The 19490-nt window shown below is 44.6% G+C and overlaps 1 protein-coding gene across 2 annotated transcripts in view; it reads left to right on the top strand.

Moving 5' to 3' along the window:
• The window catches only part of NECAB2 (N-terminal EF-hand calcium binding protein 2), a 535939-nt gene that overhangs the window by 36740 nt on the left and 479709 nt on the right, over nt 1-19490 (top strand). Inside the window, exon 3 of one of the 2 annotated variants that reach the window (XM_072117738.1) lies at nt 17224-17364. The exons of the other annotated variant lie outside the window; for it this stretch is intronic. Coding sequence (XP_071973839.1) covers nt 17349-17364 — 16 coding nt within the window. The 5' untranslated portion in view covers nt 17224-17348. The remainder of the gene's footprint in view (nt 1-17223; nt 17365-19490) is intronic. 2 annotated transcript variants of the gene reach the window in all.

The raw sequence follows: 19490 nt of genomic DNA, 5'->3' as shown, positions 1-19490 counted from the left end.
TTTTTGCATCCTCCTATTAATTCTTTTCCTAATCTTGTCCATAAAATCCCATTCCCCCCGCCATAAAAGGCGTGGGATGATTTCAGAGAAAATTAGCACTGTGTCAGGAAGGATACATTTGAGAATTGCTAAATCTTTCTTTAATTCCCATAAGAACTCCAAAGTTCTCACCTTCTCGATATCGTTCCCACCCACGTGCAAAATTAAAGCATTAGGGGTAGGCCAAATCCTAACTAAACTTTTTACTTCCTCTATTACCTTTTTCCATTTCATTCCCCTGAACCCAAACCAAAAAACATTTACATGCTCCGGATCGAAGTTCAAATTCTCGGTGTAACAACGACTTACGGCTCTTTTCTTTGCCCAAAAAATAAACGAGTGGCCAAGAATCCAAATCACTAAAGGGAAACCTAAAAAACTAAATAATTAATTCACAAGCAATAAGTTAGGCCTTACATACAATTTAAAACGGCCCGATTCCCATCTGCCAATCCTTCTTATTACAGACATACAATTTGAAACGGCCTGATTCCCATCTGCCAATCTTTCTTATTACAGCGTCACTTAAACCTAAACGCGCAGCCTCTGTCGCTGCCCCAATCCGAAAAGAGTGAGAGGAAATTTTCAAATTATCCAAACCCAACTGACTTAAACACTTTTTCAAAACAGCATTAAATTGAAAAACCGTCACATGAGATAAATTTCCATGTACCAATAAAGGGCCACCTACCTTTGGCCTCAAGCAGAGCCATCTTCGTAAATTAAAAATGGGACATAAAAAATCATCACCTAGTCTTGATAGATAAATCCATTTTCCCCTCCCCAATTGATCAGTTTTGCATCTCCTTAATAAAATGGCCACATAACTCTGCTCCAAGAACACATCCTCAAACAAAATACCAGAACAAGCCTTTTTGCTCTTGCATACCAGCTCGCTAGCCCTCAGGGCTGCAAAGAAAGCTAGAATAAAACCCACCCTAAAAAGCCACGACTCAAATTCATCAAAGCAAACACTAGGTAATGTCCGAATAATCTTGGAAAGCAAATCAATTGAGATCGGACGCCTAATATCCCTCAAATTCCCTACCTTCCTATGACCCTTCAGCATCTGCTTAACCGGAAAATAATCCGTAGGGGGCGACCTACCCGCTAGCTTGAAGAAAAAAGCAATACCTGCCAGCTTGTTAACAATGGAGGCATAACTTGCACTATTTTGCATTAAATCACATACGAATAAAAGGCCCAATGACAACTCATTCTGAAAACAGTCAACATTAACAGAATCACAAAATGCTGTCCATTCTCCCCATGCAGCTGAATAACCAGCCCATGTACTTGGAGCAAACGAACTTCTAATTTTTTGAGCCATCAGTCCCAAATAATGTTCCAAAGGTGGGGAGGACAAGGAACTCCTTCTGCTTCTGCCTCTGGAACCAGCTGATGGAATCTCTGAAACTGTAATAGAGATAAAGAATCTGCTATCACATTAGAAGCACCTTGATCATATCTTGCTTTTAACCAAATATTATGCTTTAAACAACAAAGAACCAAGTGCCTCAACAGCTTGACCACCATATCACACTTAGAAGACAGAGTATTTATTCCAAAAACAACACCTTGATTATCCGTATGTAACATAATTCTTCTATTAGCGAAATAACCACCCCATATAACAATTGATACAACCACTGGAAACAATTCTAACAAAACAATATTTTTAACCCACTCATTCTCGACCCAACTGACCATTTCTCAGCAGACCACCTTCCATTCCAAAAGGCACCATAGCCTACACCTCCTGCTGCATCTGTAAACAGATTTAAAGCTGTGGACACTTCAAAATCATCCTGCCAACAGCTCCTACCATTAAATTTAGACAGAAATTCCAACCACATAGACAGATCCTCCTTTAAGGATTGTGCTAACCTAATATGAGCTCTCGGGGACTTTACCCCTCTTGTAGCAAAGTAAAGACGGCTATTAAAAACTCTACCCATAGGAATCGCCCTAGTGGCAAAATTCAATAGGCCTAACAATGACTGCAATTCTTGCAACAAAACTTTCTTCCTAGACAAAAACAAAACCAACAAAGATCTAATCTTCTCTAACTTAACAACTGGCAATCTAAATTCCATATTTACAGTGTCAATCACAATACCTAAAAACTCTAACTCATAACATGGCCAAACAGTTTTTTCTTCTGCAATTGGCACACCAAATTCTCGCATTAAAACTTGAAAGCTTGTCAGTAAATGAGCACATACTGTCGAATCTTTGGGACCGATGAACAGAAAATCGTCTAGATAATGCAAAACATCACCCATGCCGACCTCCTGTTCAACCGTCCATTGTAGGAAGGATGAAAAGTCCTCAAAATAATTGCAGGACATTGAGAAACCCATTGGGAGACACGTGTCAAAGTAGTATTCATTGTCAAATTGAAAACCTAAAGAATTAAAACCGGTGAACAGGCAGTAGTCTAAACGCTGATTTAATATCTGCCTTGGCTAGCAGCGCTCTGCGGCCTTGCTTCCTCAAAATAGCTACAGCATCCTCAAAGGACGCATACACCACTGATGACAAATCTTTGTCAATCTGATCATTTAATGATCCTTTTTCAGGATACGACAAATGGTGAATCATTCTAAAATCGCCTGACTCTTTCTTTGGGACAATCCCCAAAGGAGACAACCTAAAATTTTTAAATGGGGGTGCTTTAAAGGGTCCTGCAATCCTTCCCAATTCTAGTTCTTTCCTAATTTTCTCCGCTACCACATCCCTATGCAAATCTACTGATCTCAAATTCTTAACTAAACTACACCCTTGGCCAGTGAATTCAGGAACATAAAAACCTTCTGAAAACCTGTCAATCAAAAAACTAGCTTTCAATTTATTTGGGTACATTTTTAACCATGGAAGCATTTTTTCCAGATTCACCGGCGTCCATGCTTTTGGAAAGCTGTTCCTTGATTGACAATTGCTGTTGCTGTGTTTGATTATTTCTTTTATATCATCTAGAGACAGGATGAGTACCTGCACAGAATGCGCGTGTTTGTATCTACAGTTTGTCAGCCACTTACAAGATGATTCATTAAAAGCGAAGCAGACACCCTTTCTCATAGAGGATTGACTGGATGACGCCTGCTTTACAGGAACCGCTCTCTGTGGCAACATTAAATTAATCCATATACCCACATCTTTAACACCCCAACGGACAGATGGGTACACAGCCAACTTTTGTCTGAAAGTTTTGTCATAATTAAACCATGCCATACCCCCAAAATTGCGGTACACATCTAGTATAATTTCCTGATGCTGAAATAATCCCATCGCAGCTTCAGGAAACTTTTCAGTGAGCACGGCTGAGTATATGCAAAAACCCTGTAGCCAATTAAAAATCGATTTGGACACAGTACGCCTCCTGTCATCATCTAGTTTATCTTTTTTCTCGTGCTTAACATGATCCTTGGCGGATGGCAACAGCGACATAATATCGATAAACTCTTTCTTCCAGATGCACTCTTTAACAGAGGCTGGCAAATGGAAACCTAAAGGAGTCATTTCACATAAGATGGGTTCTTTCAGCGCTGTTTCCACCACACCAGAACCATTATCAATGTTAGGCAATACAGCAGATACAGAAGTGACAGACTGACCCTGTGCCCAAACATTTGCTACAGACTGAGAAGAATTCTGACTACGCATAAATCTTAAAAAAGAATTAAACATTTCAAAGTCATTTGCTGAAGGTATCTCACCACCCGATGAAGCCTCCTGGCCAGGACCAGAGGAAACGGACCGTCTTCTCCCCACCGGCTGCTGGTTCGTCGGGACATCCACACTTCTCACATGGTCCCCCTGCTCCTGCTGTGGCACAGCAGAATGCTGTGCCCTACGTTGGTGGTACAGCGGCGCTGTTTCAATCCCATGGGGAGAGACCGCCCCCTGCCGACCACTCACTGACGATGCCAGCAGATCCCTCCTTTCGGCAGGCTCCTCCCCCTCAGCCACTGCTGAGCGGCTCCCGGCTTGTGCGCTACTTGCCGCCTTCTGAGTCCGCCCGGACTCTTTTGCGGTGGCGGACCTCTTCCTTCCAACATCCGGAGGCGGGGTATAAGCACTCCTGGTCTTCCTGCTCCTCTTCGCCGGAAGTTCCGGCACGGTAACCAGCTCCTCCGCTGTGCGGGCACCGCGCGGTGCCCCGGCTGGCTCCTCAGCATGCGCCTCCACTCGGCGCCGTCCATCCGGCATCTCCACTTCAATTTCTTCAGGGTCCGACAGCTCCCCCGGTTCAAGCTCTCTTCCTGATGCAGGTAACGCCATTTGTAGACAGCTCCGCAGCCATTCTTCTCCACCGGCTTCAGATGCTTTCTTCATCATCAGGTCACGGATTAGATCATCCATCCCGATGAGGCGCTGACACAGCTTCTTCTTGAAAATTCTGACACCAGGACCTTGCTGACAGCCCCCTTTTATTTGTAAGTAGATGCGGCCAGCTGCCAATCAACTGACCGCCGACATTTCTTTACCTGGATACAACTATTCCATTGACCCAGCTGTTCACCAATGAACAGCTGGCCTTACCTGCAGCGATTCAGCTCGCTGCATTATTTTCATAACTTTCTGTCAAGTTTTCCCGCTTTTCTCCTGACAGGAATTGTTATCACACACAGCCACATTTTAACCCTTTACCTGCTTAACTGAATAGTATGGTTCACCAACACCACAGAATATGCTAAGGGATTGTGCCACCATGTATCCCCTTCCTTACAATTCAGGGGCCCCTTGTCAAGCTTAGCAAAGACTGAGCACACCGCGTACCAAAATTGAACAATCTCCCAGAGACAGTTCCACAGGATATACTAGCCAGATTAATGCTCAATCACGTGAAAGAACAATTACTGTCACACTCACTGAAGTTATAAGCTCTACCAACGCCGTATGAGTCAAGCTGCACGTGGACCTCTCAGCAGCTACCCTACAGGCCAGAAGAAATTTCGGGCCCATCACCTCCCTTCTAAGAGACCATGACATTCAATACAGGTTTGGATTCCCTACAAAAATATTAGTAAAGCAGCAAAACTCCATCATCCAAATCAAATCCCTGGAAGAAGGCTTTGGATCATTAGAAGCATGGGGCATACCCACCGAAAAGATAGAAGCTGCAAAATCGAGATCCAGAACAACAACAACAACAAGAATCAATTCAGAGTGGCATACCAGCATTAAATGAAAAGAACTCTCACACCCCACAGAGAAGATTGCGATTTAGCTTGGTACCTTCTGGTAACTCATGTTTCCACTTTAACAGTTTAATTTGTGTTCCCATACAAGTACTAAACTAGTATTACTAGTTTCTTCCAGTTTTTCACTGTGTACTTAACCACATGTTAAACACAGCAGTTTTGTCTGACCTGAGAGTGTTATAGTTATCTGTTATAACTATAGTTATTATGTATATAGTGCAAAAAGGACACCTAAGACATAGCTGGGATATATACCCAATTTACAGCACAATTCTATACTCCCACTATGAGTATCAAACTAATCTCCCCAAACGCTAAGGGCCTAAACAGCTCTTTCAAAAGGTCTATGATGTGGAAGTAGGTAATGGGTAGTAAAGGAGTCATGATGTATATACAGGAAACGCATGCTATTGCAAGAAACCCCCACAAAATATGGCACATACGATTTCCCAATATATTTATGTTCATGTATGAGGAAAAAAAAACGGGGAGTTCTTATTGCATTCAAAGACACCCTAGTACTTTCAATACACAACTCTTATATAGACCCCCCAGAGTCAGTTTATTATGTGCACATTATTGTGTGCACTATAAACAACCTGGAGTACACTCTAGTGAACTTATATGCTCCAAATAAATCAAAGACAAGGGCCCTTTCTGAAAAAATTATTACGCAAGGTTAATAAAATGAAAAAAAAGTGCACTGCTTCTGGACTTTAACACTATAGGACACATTAACTATGACACTACCTTAAAGTCCCAACACCAGAACCTCACTCTGAACCCTGTGTTGTGGGAAAATAATATGTTTGACGTATGGAGATCCACCGTACCACAGAAAAAGATTTTACGTATTATTCACATACTCTCGTATCGATATGGTTATAACAGATTACTTCTGGACATGATCCTCATGACTAAGACGCTGTAGCCTCGAAACGCGCCGTTCTGCATTTTATCCATCTATATGTATGTATTTCATTGATAAAGAACGACTTTTATAGATTCAAGTCCTGTGGATGAATTTCAAGTGCCACAAGCCGTTTGTGTTTGTATTAAAATCTGTGATGTGTTTCTCTGTTTAACCGGTTCAGGACCGGTATTTTCCTTTCCATTTTTCGTTCCCCACCTTCAAAAATCAATAAATTTTTAAATTTTACACGTAAAGAGCTGTGTGACGGCTTGTTTTCTGCGTAACAAAGTGCACTTCATAAGGGTGGCATTGAATATTCCAAATGCAGTGAAAATGGTGAAAAACCGCATTTGTGTCGTATTCTTGTGGGCTTGGATTTTACGGCTTTCACTTCACACCCCAAATGATATGTCTACTTTATTCTTTGGGTCAATACGATTACGGGGATAACAAATTTGTATAGGTTTTATAATGTTTTCATATATTTACAAAAATTAAAACCTCCTGTACAAATTTTTTTTTTTAATTTTGCCATCTTCTTGAGCTAATAACTTTTTCATTGTACGGAGCTGTGGGTGGTGTCATTTTTTTGCGACTTTTGATGTTTTCAATGATATTATTTTTAGGACTGTACAACCTTTTGATCACTTTTTATAGAATTTTTTCTTTTAAATGGCAAAAAAGTGCCATTTTTTACTTTGGGCGGGATTATCCGCAGTGAAAAACCGTTATTATATTTTGATAAATCATGCATTTTTGGATGTGGCTATACCTAATGTGTTTATGATTTTTACTGTTTATTTATATTTATATCAGTTCTAGGGAAAGGGGGGGATGATTTGAATTTTTAGGGTTTTTTATTATAATTTTTTTTTTCTTTAACTTTCTTTATTTTTACTACTTTTCAGACTCCCTAGGGTACTTTAACCCTAGGTTGTCTGATCGATCCTACCATAAACTGCCATACTACAGTATGTCAGTATATGGGGATTTTACTCCTCATTCATTACAATGTGCTGAAAGCACATTGTAATAAATGGGTTTAAAAGAAGTAGCCTTGGATCTTCGTCTTTGTCACGGGGAGCAACAATCCTCAGAAAGATGGCGGCAATCAGCGAGAAAACATCCGCGATCGGTGCTGGTGTTACCGGTAAGTCTTTGCTGCAATATGCAGCAACGTAATTTCTCCCTCTTATGTCACTTTTTGATACTCAAAAGGTGCATCAGACTCAGAACTGCTCTAGTGGGTACTAATGAAGCTGACGTAGTCCCCCCTTCATTATCACAGTGAAGACAGGGTGCACTACTTTGCTTTTATTTTTGCAGTCACTGAGCGAAAAATGGGAGGTTTACAGTTCCAAATCACCGTAATGTGTTCCTTTTAAGTGTCCCTCTGCACTTACCCCTATCGTATTCTATTTATCTCTTCCATATTACAGATGGACTGAAAGGGGAAAGAAGTTACACTAGACTGAGGATTGACTAGTGGTAGCAATTATCCTAGGCTGAGTACGAAATGCTCTCATGTTTCCAATATGGGTATTTAGATCAAAAGGGAAAGGGAGGAGTTGGCCATTTCCAAAATAAAAAAAATAATGTCTTAATTGCAATCAAGATATGTGAAAACAGCTTGGCCTGTAACCTCCCTAACCCCTTATTGGAGGATCCAAGAAGAAAAGTTACTAGGTCTTTCTCCATTGGCATATCTAGTAAGGATTTTGGGATTAGAACCCCACCGAATGTCCAAGAACATAGACTGGATAGTCCGAAAGACTCTAAAGGGGACACGTATAGGATGGGTTTCAAAGAGATAAAGGAATTTAGGAAGGAGAGACATTTTTATTGCTGCTATTCTACCCAGAATAGAAAGATCTAGTGGACACCAAGTTTCTAATTGCTTTCTTACCTCCTGACTGGGGGCCAGTAATTTTAATTCCAAGATACTTCTAGGAGGTGAACCACTTTGTGTGGTTAATTTAATAACTTGATAGCTGATTGTACGTGTCTACAAATATGTACAAGAAAAAAGCGTGCCAAACTATAAGCAAAGTATCAAACTTTATTTTCACATAAATATTTTGACAAACACTGAAAACGTGTAACAGGTACAAAAACACAAAAGGACTCAATGGGATGAAAGTGGTAGAATCATCCCAAAGAAACCACCCTGACTGCAATAAATTGTATCCAGTGTCAATAGGTAAATACAATAAGAGCTCCAAAAGAGATCAGCTACATAAAGTGCTTACTAACACAATGGTACAGTAAACTTTCCTACATAACAATAGTCATAAAGTATAAAGCGCTGCATATAGCCCATATACAAGTAAAATCATAACAGTTTACCGGACCACAACACCAGAGACAGCCAGGGGGTCATGATGTCCCACGCGTTCCGTCACCTAAGGTGACTTCATCAGGGGAGAGCAATCAACGGAGTCGGTGTGGCGGCTTTTATGGCAGCAGTGGGAGCCCCCTTACCTGTGAAATGCTCAGTCCGCATCCGGTTACTGCACCGGAAGTGTCAGGTGTAGAGATGAGCGAACATACTCGTCCGAGCTTGATGCTCGATCGAGCATTAGCGTACTCGTAACTGCTCGTTGCTCGGACGAGTATTTCGCCCGCTCGAGAAAATGGCAGCTCCCGCCGTTTTGCTTTTTGGCGGCCAGAAACAGAGCCAATCCCAAGCCAGGAGACTCTGCACTCCACCCAGCATGACGTGGTACCCTTACACGTCGATAGCAGTGGTTGGCTGGCCAGATCAGGTGACCCTGGGATAGACTAGCCGCTGCCCGCGCTGCTCGGATCATTCTCTGTCTGGATGCCGCTAGGGAGAGAGCTGCTGCTGGTCAGGGAAAGCGTTAGGGTGTTCTATTAGCTTACTGTTAGGCAGGAGTGATTCTACAACAACCCAACAGCCCTTCTTAGGGCTACAATAACGTTATACTTTTTTTTTTTTGTTTGCTTGTGGCTGGGCTTGCTGGCACTAGTAGTGCAGCTAGTACCATATTGTGAGGAATTAGCAGGGGGACTTGCTACCGTTGTGTTTAGCTCTTAGTGACACACATATCCACCTCAAACACCAAAGTGGGAAAATTTATTAGGGGTTTGATTTCAATTAGGCACAGTCTGCCAGTTTCTTTTTATTTTACGTTTATTTTTTTAATAACTCAGTGTCATCTCATCTTGCATAGTAGTGTGCTTTAATACTTGGCTAGAAAATAGCCATAGGAGAATCCAAACGGCTTACTTACGCCTACAGTAGCGTTATATATATTTGATTTCTGGTTGATCTGCTGGTGGCTGTAGTTGCTGCAGTGCATCTACTAGCAAATTGTGAGCAATTTGGAGTGAGACTTGCGACCACTGTGTTTTGCGCTTAGTGACGCACATATCCATCGCAAAGACCGAAGTGGGAAAATTTATTAGGGCCCGGGGTTGGATTTCAATTAGGCACAGTCTGCCATTTCCTTTTTTATTTTACGTTTATTTTTTTCATAACTCAGCGTCATCTCATCTGGCATAGTAGTGTGCTTTAATACTTGGCTAGAAAATAGCCATAGGAGAATCCAAACGGCTTACTTACGCCTACAGTAGCGTTATATATATTTGATTTCTGGTTGATCTGCTGGTGGCTGTAGTTGCTGCAGTGCATCTACTAGCAAATTGTGAGCAATTTGGAGTGAGACTTGCGACCACTGTGTTTTGCGCTTAGTGACGCACATATCCATCGCAAAGACCGAAGTGGGAAAATTTATTAGGGCCCGGGGTTGGATTTCAATTAGGCACAGTCTGCCATTTCCTTTTTTATTTTACGTTTATTTTTTTAATAACTCAGCGACATCTCATCTGGCATAGCAGTGTGCTTTCATACTTGGCTAGAAAATAGCCATAGCAATAGGATAGCATCGTTTGGTTTTAAAAACTAAAAAACACACAAAAAAAAAAAAAACACAAAAAAAAGTTAAAAAAAAAATTAGTTATAACTCTCATTTTCAAAATGTTTAACCCGAGGGCTAGGGGTAGAGGACGAGGGCGGGGACGTGGGCGTCCAACTACTGCAAGGGTCAGAGGCCGTGGTCCTGGGCGGGGTGAGACACCACCTGCTTATGAGGGAGCAGGGGAACGCCGCAGAGCTACACTCCCTAGGTTCATGTCTGAAGTTACTGGGACTCGTGGTAGAGCACTGTTGAGGCCAGAACAGTGCGAACAGGTGATGTCGTGGATTGCCGACAATGCTTCGAGCAATTTGTCCACCAGTCAGTCTTCCACGCAGTCCACCCATGTCACCGAAATCGGCACTCCTCCAGCTCCTGCACCTCAGCCTCCTCCCCCCCCCAGTCTGCCCCCTCCCAGCAAAATTTGCCATTTGAACCGGCATACTCTGAGGAACTGTTTTCTGGACCCTTCCCACAGTCACAAACCACTTGTCTGGTTGCTGATGAGCAATTTTCCGATGCCCAGGTTTTCCACCAGTCGCAGTCTGTGGGTGATGATGACCTTGTTGACGTACTGGAAGAAGTGTGTAAAGAGGTGTCCGACGATGAGGAGACACGGTTGTCAGACAGTGGGGAAGTTGTTGTCAGGGCAGGAAGTCCGAGGGGGGAGCAGACTGAGGGATCGGAGGATGATGAGGTGACAGACCCAAGCTGGGTTGAGAGGCCGGGTTAACACAGTGCTTCTGAGACGGAGGAGAGTCCTCGACCAGAACAGGTTGGAAGAGGCAGTGGTGGGGCCAGACGGAGAGGCAGGGCCAGAGCTGGTGCATCAGCGCCAAATGTGTCAACTAGTGAAGCTCCCGTGGCGAGGGCTCCTGCGGCGAGGGCTAGATTTTCAGAAGTGTGGAGGTTCTTTAAGGAAACACCGGATGACCGACGGACTGTGGTGTGCCACATTTGCCAAACCAGGATCAGCAGGGGTTCCACCACTAATAGCTTAACTACCACCAGTATGCGCAGGCATATGAATGCTAAACACCCCACTCAGTGGCAACAAGCGCGTTCACCTCCGGCCGTGCACACCACTGCTCCTTCCCCTGTGTCAGCTGATAGTCAGCCCCCTGCCCAGGACCCTGCCACAAAAACCCCATCGTCGCCTCCACGATCCCCCACAGCATCCACCAGCGTTCAGCTCTCCATACCCCAGACGCTGGAGCGGAAACGCAAATATAGTGCAACCCACCCGCACGCCCAAGCCCTTAATGTGCACATCTCCAGATTGCTAAGCCTGGAGATGCTGCCCTATAGGCTAGTAGAGACCGAGGCCTTTCGCAGCCTCATGGCGGCGGCCGCCCCTCGGTATTCGGTCCCCAGCCGCCACTACTTTTCCCGATGTGCCGTCCCAGCCCTGCACCAGCACGTGTCAGACAACATAATCCGTGCCCTGACCAACGCCGTTTCTGACAAGGTCCACCTGACCACGGACACGTGGACGAGTGCTGCCGGGCAGGGCCACTATATATCGCTGACGGCACATTGGGTTAACTTGGTGGAGGCTGGGACCGAGTCTGACCCTGCGGCTGGTCATATACTGCCGACGCAGAGGATTGCGGGGCCTACCTCGGTCCAGGTGTTTCAGGCCTACCATGCCTCCTCCTCCTCCCACCCCTCCTCCACCTCCTCCTCCGAACGACCATCCGTGGGCATGGCGCCATCAGTCGGTAGCTCTAGGCACAGCAGCAGTGCCGTCGCTAAGCGACAGCAGGCGGTGCTCAAACTGCTGAGCCTAGGCGATAAAAGGCACACCGCCCAAGAACTATTACAGGGCATCACGGCGCAGACTGATCTGTGGCTGGCACCGCTGAACCTGAAGCCAGGCATGGTTGTGTGTGACAACGGCCGTAACCTGGTGGCGGCTCTGCAACTCGGCAGACTGACACATGTGCCATGCCTGGCCCATGTGTTAAATCTGATAGTTCAGCGTTTCCTCAAGACATACCCCAATCTGTCTGATTTGCTCACGAAGGTGCGCCGCATCTGTGCGCATTTCAGGAAGTCCAGCACAGATGCTGCCACTCTCAGGGCAGCGCAGCGCTGCCTCCAACTGCCCGCTCACCGACTGTTGTGGGACGTGCCCACGAGGTGGAATTCAACACTGACCATGTTATCCAGAGTTTACCAGCAGCGCAGAGCGATTGTAGACTGCCAGATGTCAACTTCCACCAGAACTGGTAGTCAGGTCAGTCAGCTTCCTCAAGTCTACAATGAGGAGTGGACGTGGATGTCTGATATCTGTCAGGTGCTGAGTAACTTTGAGGAGTCAACACAGATGGTCAGTGGCGATGCCGCCATCATCAGCCTCACCATCCCGCTGCTTGGCCTGTTGAAAAACTCTCTGGTCAGCATGAAGTCGGAAGCTTTGCGCTCCTCACAAGAGACGGAGGAAGAATATTCCCTTGTTGATAGCCAAAGCACCCTTAGGTTTGTTTCTCAGCGCATATCGGAGGAGGTGGAGGTGGAGGAGGATGAGGAGGAAGAGGAGGAGAATGTTGGCGAGACACAAGAGGGGACCATTGTTGAGTCCTTCACTGTTCAGCGTGTATGGGCAGAAGAAGAGGAGTTGGAGGAGGAGGAAATGGACAGTCAGGCCAGTGAGGGGAGTGAATTCTTACGCGTTGGTACTCTGGCGCATATGGCAGATTTCATGCTAGGCTGCCTATCCCGTGACCCTCGCGTTCAAAGAATTTATTCCAGCACCGATTACTGGGTGTTCACTCTCCTGGACCCACGGTACAAGCAAAATCTTTCCACTCTCATCCCTGCAGAGGAAAGGAGTGTGAGAATGCATGAATACCAGCAGGCCCTGGTGCACAAGCTGAAACAGTATTTCCCTTCTGACAGCGCTAGCGGCAGAGTGCGTAGTTCTGCGGGACAAGTAGCGAGGGAGAGTAGGCGAGCAGGCAGCTTGTCCAGCACTGGCAAGGGTACGCTTTACAAGGCTTTTGCCAGCTTTGTCACCCCAGCAAGACACTGTCACCTGTCCCCAGTCTCGGCAGAGTAGGGCTGATCTTTACAGAAAGATGGTGAGGGAGTACGTAGCTGACCATACCATCGTCCTAAATGATCACACAGCTCCCTACAACTACTGGGTTTCAAAGCTGGACATGTGGCACGAACTGGCGCTGTACGCCTTGGAGGTTCTTGCCTGCCCTGCCGCTAGCATCTTGTCCGAGCGGGTTTTCAGTGCAGCTGGTGGCATCATCACCGATAAGCGTACACGCCTGTCGACTGACAGCGCTGACAGGCTGACGCTTATCAAGATGAATAAAGCCTGGATTTCTCCTAATTTCCAATCTCCACCAGGTGAAGGAAGCTCAACCTGAATAATTTATCCACTCCTCCTCCTCCTCATTTTCCTCCTTCTCATTTTCCTCCTTCTCCTCCTCTTTGTACAGTAAAGCAGAGGAAACTGGCTATTTTTTGACAGGGCCCACTGGCTCTAGCTATAGTACTTTATGCATTTAATTTTTATGGAGGGCCACCGACCCGGTCCTCTGTTTTAAACAATTTTTGGGAGTGCCACATACAGGCACTCAATCTATTCCATTTTTCTGGAGGGCCACCTACCTGCTCCTCTGGTTTGAAAACTTTTTTGGACTGCCACATACAGGCACTCAATCTATTCCATTTTTCTGGAGGGCCACCTACCTGCTCCTCTGGTTTGAAAACTTTTTTGGACTGCCACATACAGGCACTCAATCTATTCCATTTTTATGGAGGGCCACCTACCTGCTCCTCTGGTTTGAAAACTTTTTTGGACTGCCACATACAGGCACTATCCAAATTGAATTGTCTCCATAGCAGCCTCCACACGTTGTCTCCATTGCTACCTCCAAAAGTCGTCCATATAGCTGCCTCCATACATCGTCCCTTTATCAAACGAGGTGTGTCAGGCAGAAATTTGGGTTGTTTTCATGGATTCCACATCAAAGTTGTTAACTTTGTCGCCACCCTGCTGTGTTATCCACAAAATACACTGGCAAACTTTTACCATTTACGGATATTATTTCAGCGCTTCTTGCGCATCTGTTTACATTCCCCTCACCCGCCATATCCTAAACTTATAAGAACGCTACTACACTTGATCTTATACAAAAGGTTCTTAGAAGTGCTGTTTGGGGAGTAGCCTAGAGACAGGGGCTTGGATTGGCGAAAGCTCGCCTGGCAGCGGAGCGCCACCTCCATGCCAAGAACCAACTAACATAGTTTTAACTGCAGCACCTTTAATCTACTACTAGTTCACTGCCTCCATACATGGCCGCCTTATCAAACGTGCTGTGTCAGGCAGAATTTTGGGTTGTTTTCATGGCTTCCACAACAAACTTGTTAACTTTGTCGCCACCCTGCTGTGTAATCCTCAAAATATACTGGCAAACTTTTACCATTTACGGATATTATTTCAGCGCTTCTTGCGCATCTGTTTACATTCCCCTCACCCGCCATATTCCAAACTTATAAGAACGCTACTACACTTAACTTGGTGCAGGCTGGGACCGAGTCTGACCCTGGGGCTGGTCATATACTGCCGACGCAGAGGATTGCGGGGCCTACCTCGGTCCAGGTGTTTCAGGCCTACTATGCCTCCTCCTCCTCCCACCCCTCCTCCACCTCCTCCTCCTCCGAATTACCATCCGTGGGCATGGCGCCATCAGTCGGTAGCTCTAGGCACAGCAGCAGTGCCGTCGCTAAGCGACAGCAGGCGGTGCTCAAACTGCTGAGCCTAGGTGATAAAAGGCACACTGCCCAAGAGCTATTACAGGGCATTCCACATCAAACTTGTTAACTTTGTCGCCACCGTGCTGTGTAAGCCACAAAATATACTGGAAAACTTTTTTCATTTACGGATATTATTTCAGCGCTTCTTGCGCAGATGTTTACATTCCCCTCACCCGCCATATCCCAAACTTATAAGAACGCTACTACACTTGATCTTATACAAAAGGTTCTTAGAAGTGCTGTTTGGGGAGTAGCCTAGAGACAGGGGCTTGGATTGGCGAAAGCTCGCCTGGCAGCGGAGCGCCAGCTCCATGCCAAGATCCAACTAACATAGTTTTAACTGCAGCACCTTTAATCTACTACTAGTTCACTGCCTCCATACATGGTCCCCTTATCAAACGAGCTGTGTCAGGCAGAATTTTGGATTGTTTTCATGGCTTCCATGTTAACTTTGTCGCCACCCTGCTGTGTAATCCACAAAATATACTGGCAAACTTTTATCATGTACCGATATTATTTGAGCGCTTCTTGCTCACCTCCTTTGGTTCCTCTCTGCCACCCTTTGGTTTGAAGCCTGAGTCCATTTAGGGTATGTTGCCATGACACTCTCTAGCCTGCCGCTGCCTCTGCATGCCGTCCCCTATAGTGTCAGGGTCAATTATTGGATGTTTTAGATGCTATCTAGCCTCATTCGGTCACTCTGTCATGGCCATGCTGTTGCCCATAATTTTGGCATAATGGTGCATTTAAGCAGCCTCAGAGGCATCCATGCATGCTGCCCCTGCTGTTTCCTGTCCATTTCCGTGGTGTTTCCATCCTTTTCTGAGGTTCCCAGGTGTTTGGCCAAGCTTCCCTGTGCAGAGCCTTGGTCCCCTTGAAAAATGCTCGAGTCTCCCATTGACTTCAATGGGGCTCGTTACTCGAAACGAGCACTCGAGCATCGGGAAAAGTTTGTCTCGAATAACGAGTACCCGAGCATTTTAGTGCTCGCTCATCTCTAGTCGGGTGTCATAATAAGGTTTATGCGCACGCGACACAGACATCGCCGAAAAGTGAATTTTTTGCGTACGCTTAAGGAACACTATGTAGAAAAGCGCCTGATTCACATTTGGACACACGTTTAAAAAATCAGTCGCACGTTACAAACCCTTGTGTTGGAGAGCCCGGAAGTGCAGAGCCAGTGGGGCGCATGCGTCGTTACTATGGTGATCGATAAACCAGTAAACTTATTATAACCATTTGAGGGCGAAATATGATATCATCCCGGTCACAGTCAAACAGTACCCCGACTGATTCTACCAGCCAGTAGAAGATACATCAAAACCTATAGATAAAGTCATAATTATTAGCATAAACATAGAACAGAAAAAACCCATCCCCATATTGCAGACAAAATTAGATTAGGTTATTCAGTAGTGCATTGTAATCAAAAATACATAATATGTATTGTTATAAAAAAAAGGGGGAGCGGAGAGAAAAAGAATATTTAAAAAGAAGTGAGATAGATAATGATAATTGTGTATCACCTTAAGATGCAAAACTCAGAATAAGTACTAAATTCCTTTATGAAAAAAGTGACATGCACAACTGTTACTATTTGGTACAGTCGGGTGCAATGCTCAATATATGATGCATAGGTACTGAGGTTCTCATTTTATATTATGTAAATACAGGATATTCACAGTGCGGCGCGTAAACATAAAGTTTACAAAACAAGTAGAAAGAAGGTCTCACCATATGTTGCATGGATACAGAATACTCACTATTCGGCGCGTAGTTACAGGTTTTACACTAAGCGGTACCTACAAATCGAGTTCTCTCTATGCGTCGCATATATGCAGAGTTCTCACTGACCGGCACATACAGGTAGAATATATCCTATCCAGCACATATCAAAAGGATTCCCACTGATCAGCACATACAGGTAGAGTATTCACTAGGCGGTACATATATACAAGATTTGCACTGACCAAAACATGCATGTGGAGTTCTCACTACATCACACGCATGTAGAGTTCTAAATAGGCGAAGTATACTTATACGATATCTATAGCTAAATAGCACAAATAGAAGATATGGCGCATATTGGTATATATGTTAATGTTACATGTTTATCACGGTTGCCTATAAATACAGAGCGGACACTCATTCGAGTACCGCCTGTGGGGACCCCCACTGCAATAATGCCATAGCTGTCACACCTGTCACGAGATAACCAATAGTAGATGAGGTGGTTGGTACAGTCAAGTCAAAACATTTCTTTCATGTAATGGTAGTACAAGTGTGCAATAATTGATCCACTTGAAGTCTATTTCAAAATTTCAAGAGAACAGTAATTCTTTCAAATTAGATCGGGGGCCACGGAGACAAGCATCAGACCAATTCTGTCGAAGATGGTAAGAGGAAACAGAGCAAACGAACAGGAGACGGGTCATGCATCTTGAGTTGTTCAAATTCCGATGAAATTCCAATAAGATGATGTTAAAGACAGGTAGGCGATTCTGAAGGTCCAAGGTGCAAGGTCTGTTGAACTAAGTATTGAGCCAAAAGGGATAAAAATTAAGGGATTCTGTTTCTCTGAAGAAGAGAAATAGAACAGAAATGGATCAGACACAATCGCGGGGTTATGCAAAAACAAGGGGAGAAAATGAAAAAGAAATATAGATATTGGATAAAAACCTAAACCAAGAGTATCTCCTATATCCCCAAAAGATATAAACGTGTATACAGAGAGAGGACGAGAGTGCTCAAAGGTGATTCTCAAGCCCGTGAGATGTCAAAATAGACTGAAGTGCTAATTAAGAGAGACCAGGTGGTCTCAAGAAGGTGTGAGAAAAATTGTGAACACCAAAATTATGAGTATTTATCAACCATAATATGAAAAATTGTGATGTGAAAAGACAAACAACATAAAAAATACAAAAAGTCTGTTAGGGAAGGAAAGAACCTGCACTATACACCCGAAAAGACTAAGTGTAATGCATAACCAATATAGCATATTTACCAGGCTTCTATTGGCAGATGTATCAGGAAATTGATGTTCTATTTCTGCTTATAAAAGCCTGTAAAGAGAAGGTCTTCATTAATGCCCCAAGGGGCCAGACTACCCAATCTGAAAATCCATCTAGCTTCTCTGCGTAGAAGTTCAGGTACCAGGTTACCACCCCGGATGGAGGGACGAATCATGTCCAGGGCCACCATCTTGAATCCTTGTGTCCTACCTGAATGATATGTTCGAAAATGCATTGCAACAGTCGACAGGGTCTTCCCCTGTGAGAAGCTAGATTCCGCATTGTTGATTGTAGACAAGTGCTGTTGGATTCTCTTCCGAAGTTGTTGGGTTGTTTGACCCACGTAGAACTTTTGGCAAGGGCAGATGAGTGCATAGATGACATTGGTAGATCTACAGTTAATATAGTGGCGTAAAGGAACCTTGTCGAGGCCGGGCACAGATGATTGTTGGAAACCTGCATGAAGGACCAGACATAAGTCACCACAGGGGAAAGATCCTTTTAGTCTCATGCCCGTGCCAGTTGGAACCGTTGGTTGTTTAAAGTGACTTTGTGAAAGTCTGTCCTCGAGGTTCTGTGCTCTCCTTGCAATCAAAGTTGGTTTTGTGTCTATCACCCGTTGAAGTTTTTGTTCTGCCAGTATATTCCAATGTTTCTGCAAAATATGATGTAAATCATGCCACTGGTTATTAAATGTGGTGACAATACCTGGTTTCGGTTCTGGTTTCCGTCCTCCTGGTTGGAACAGCTCCTCTCTCTTGGACCACCAAGCTCGAGTGTACGCCCTTGATAAAGATCTTTTCGCATACCCTCTCATCCTGAATCGTTTAGTCAATTCGTCGGCATATTCCGTATCCCGGTTGCAGTTACTCCTCAGGCAGATGAACTGGCCCACCAGGATTCCAGTCTTCAAATGTCCGGGGTGGAAGCTATCAAAGTGTAGTAAGCTATTTGTAGTTGTCTCCTTGCGAAGTAAGTTGGTTACTAGCAGGTTATCCGATACTGACACTTTGAGATCAAGGAAATCTGCAGACATCTGTGAAAAATGGGACGTTAAAATGATTTTCCATGGATTTTGATTTCATTCCATCCCATATCAGAAGCACATCGTCAATAAAACGGTACCAACTAACTACATGTTGGCGAAAATCCTCCCTAGGGTACACGTGTGCGTCCTCCCACCAACCTAAAAATAGGTTGGCATAGGAGGGCGCACAACGTGCAACCATGGCCGTTCCAGATACCTGTCTATAAAAGACACCATCAAACACAAAATAATTATGTTTTAGTACGTACTCGAATAGGTCCAAGAGGAATGAGTCATGGCGTCTGTCTCCAGTTGATTTTCGGTCCAGTTGGTATGCTACAGCTGCTAGACCATCACAATGTGCTATATTCTTGTAAAGGGCTTCAACATCAAGAGTGACGATCCATGCCATACTTGGAATTCGGAGGTGCTTGGTTTGTGAAAGTCTGTCCCTGCAGAATCCCGGATATATGAGGGAAGGTCCAAAACCAGGGGCTGCAGAAAAAAAATCAATATACATGCATGGTTTTTCCACCAGTCCACCAAACCCTGACACAATGGGGATCCCTGGTGGGTTGC

Source organism: Engystomops pustulosus, chromosome 7 (genome assembly GCF_040894005.1).
Source record: "Engystomops pustulosus chromosome 7, aEngPut4.maternal, whole genome shotgun sequence".
NCBI lineage: Eukaryota > Metazoa > Chordata > Amphibia > Anura > Leptodactylidae > Engystomops > Engystomops pustulosus.
The sequence above is the reverse complement of the archived record's forward strand: the minus strand, read 5'-3'. Positions and strand labels throughout refer to the sequence as shown.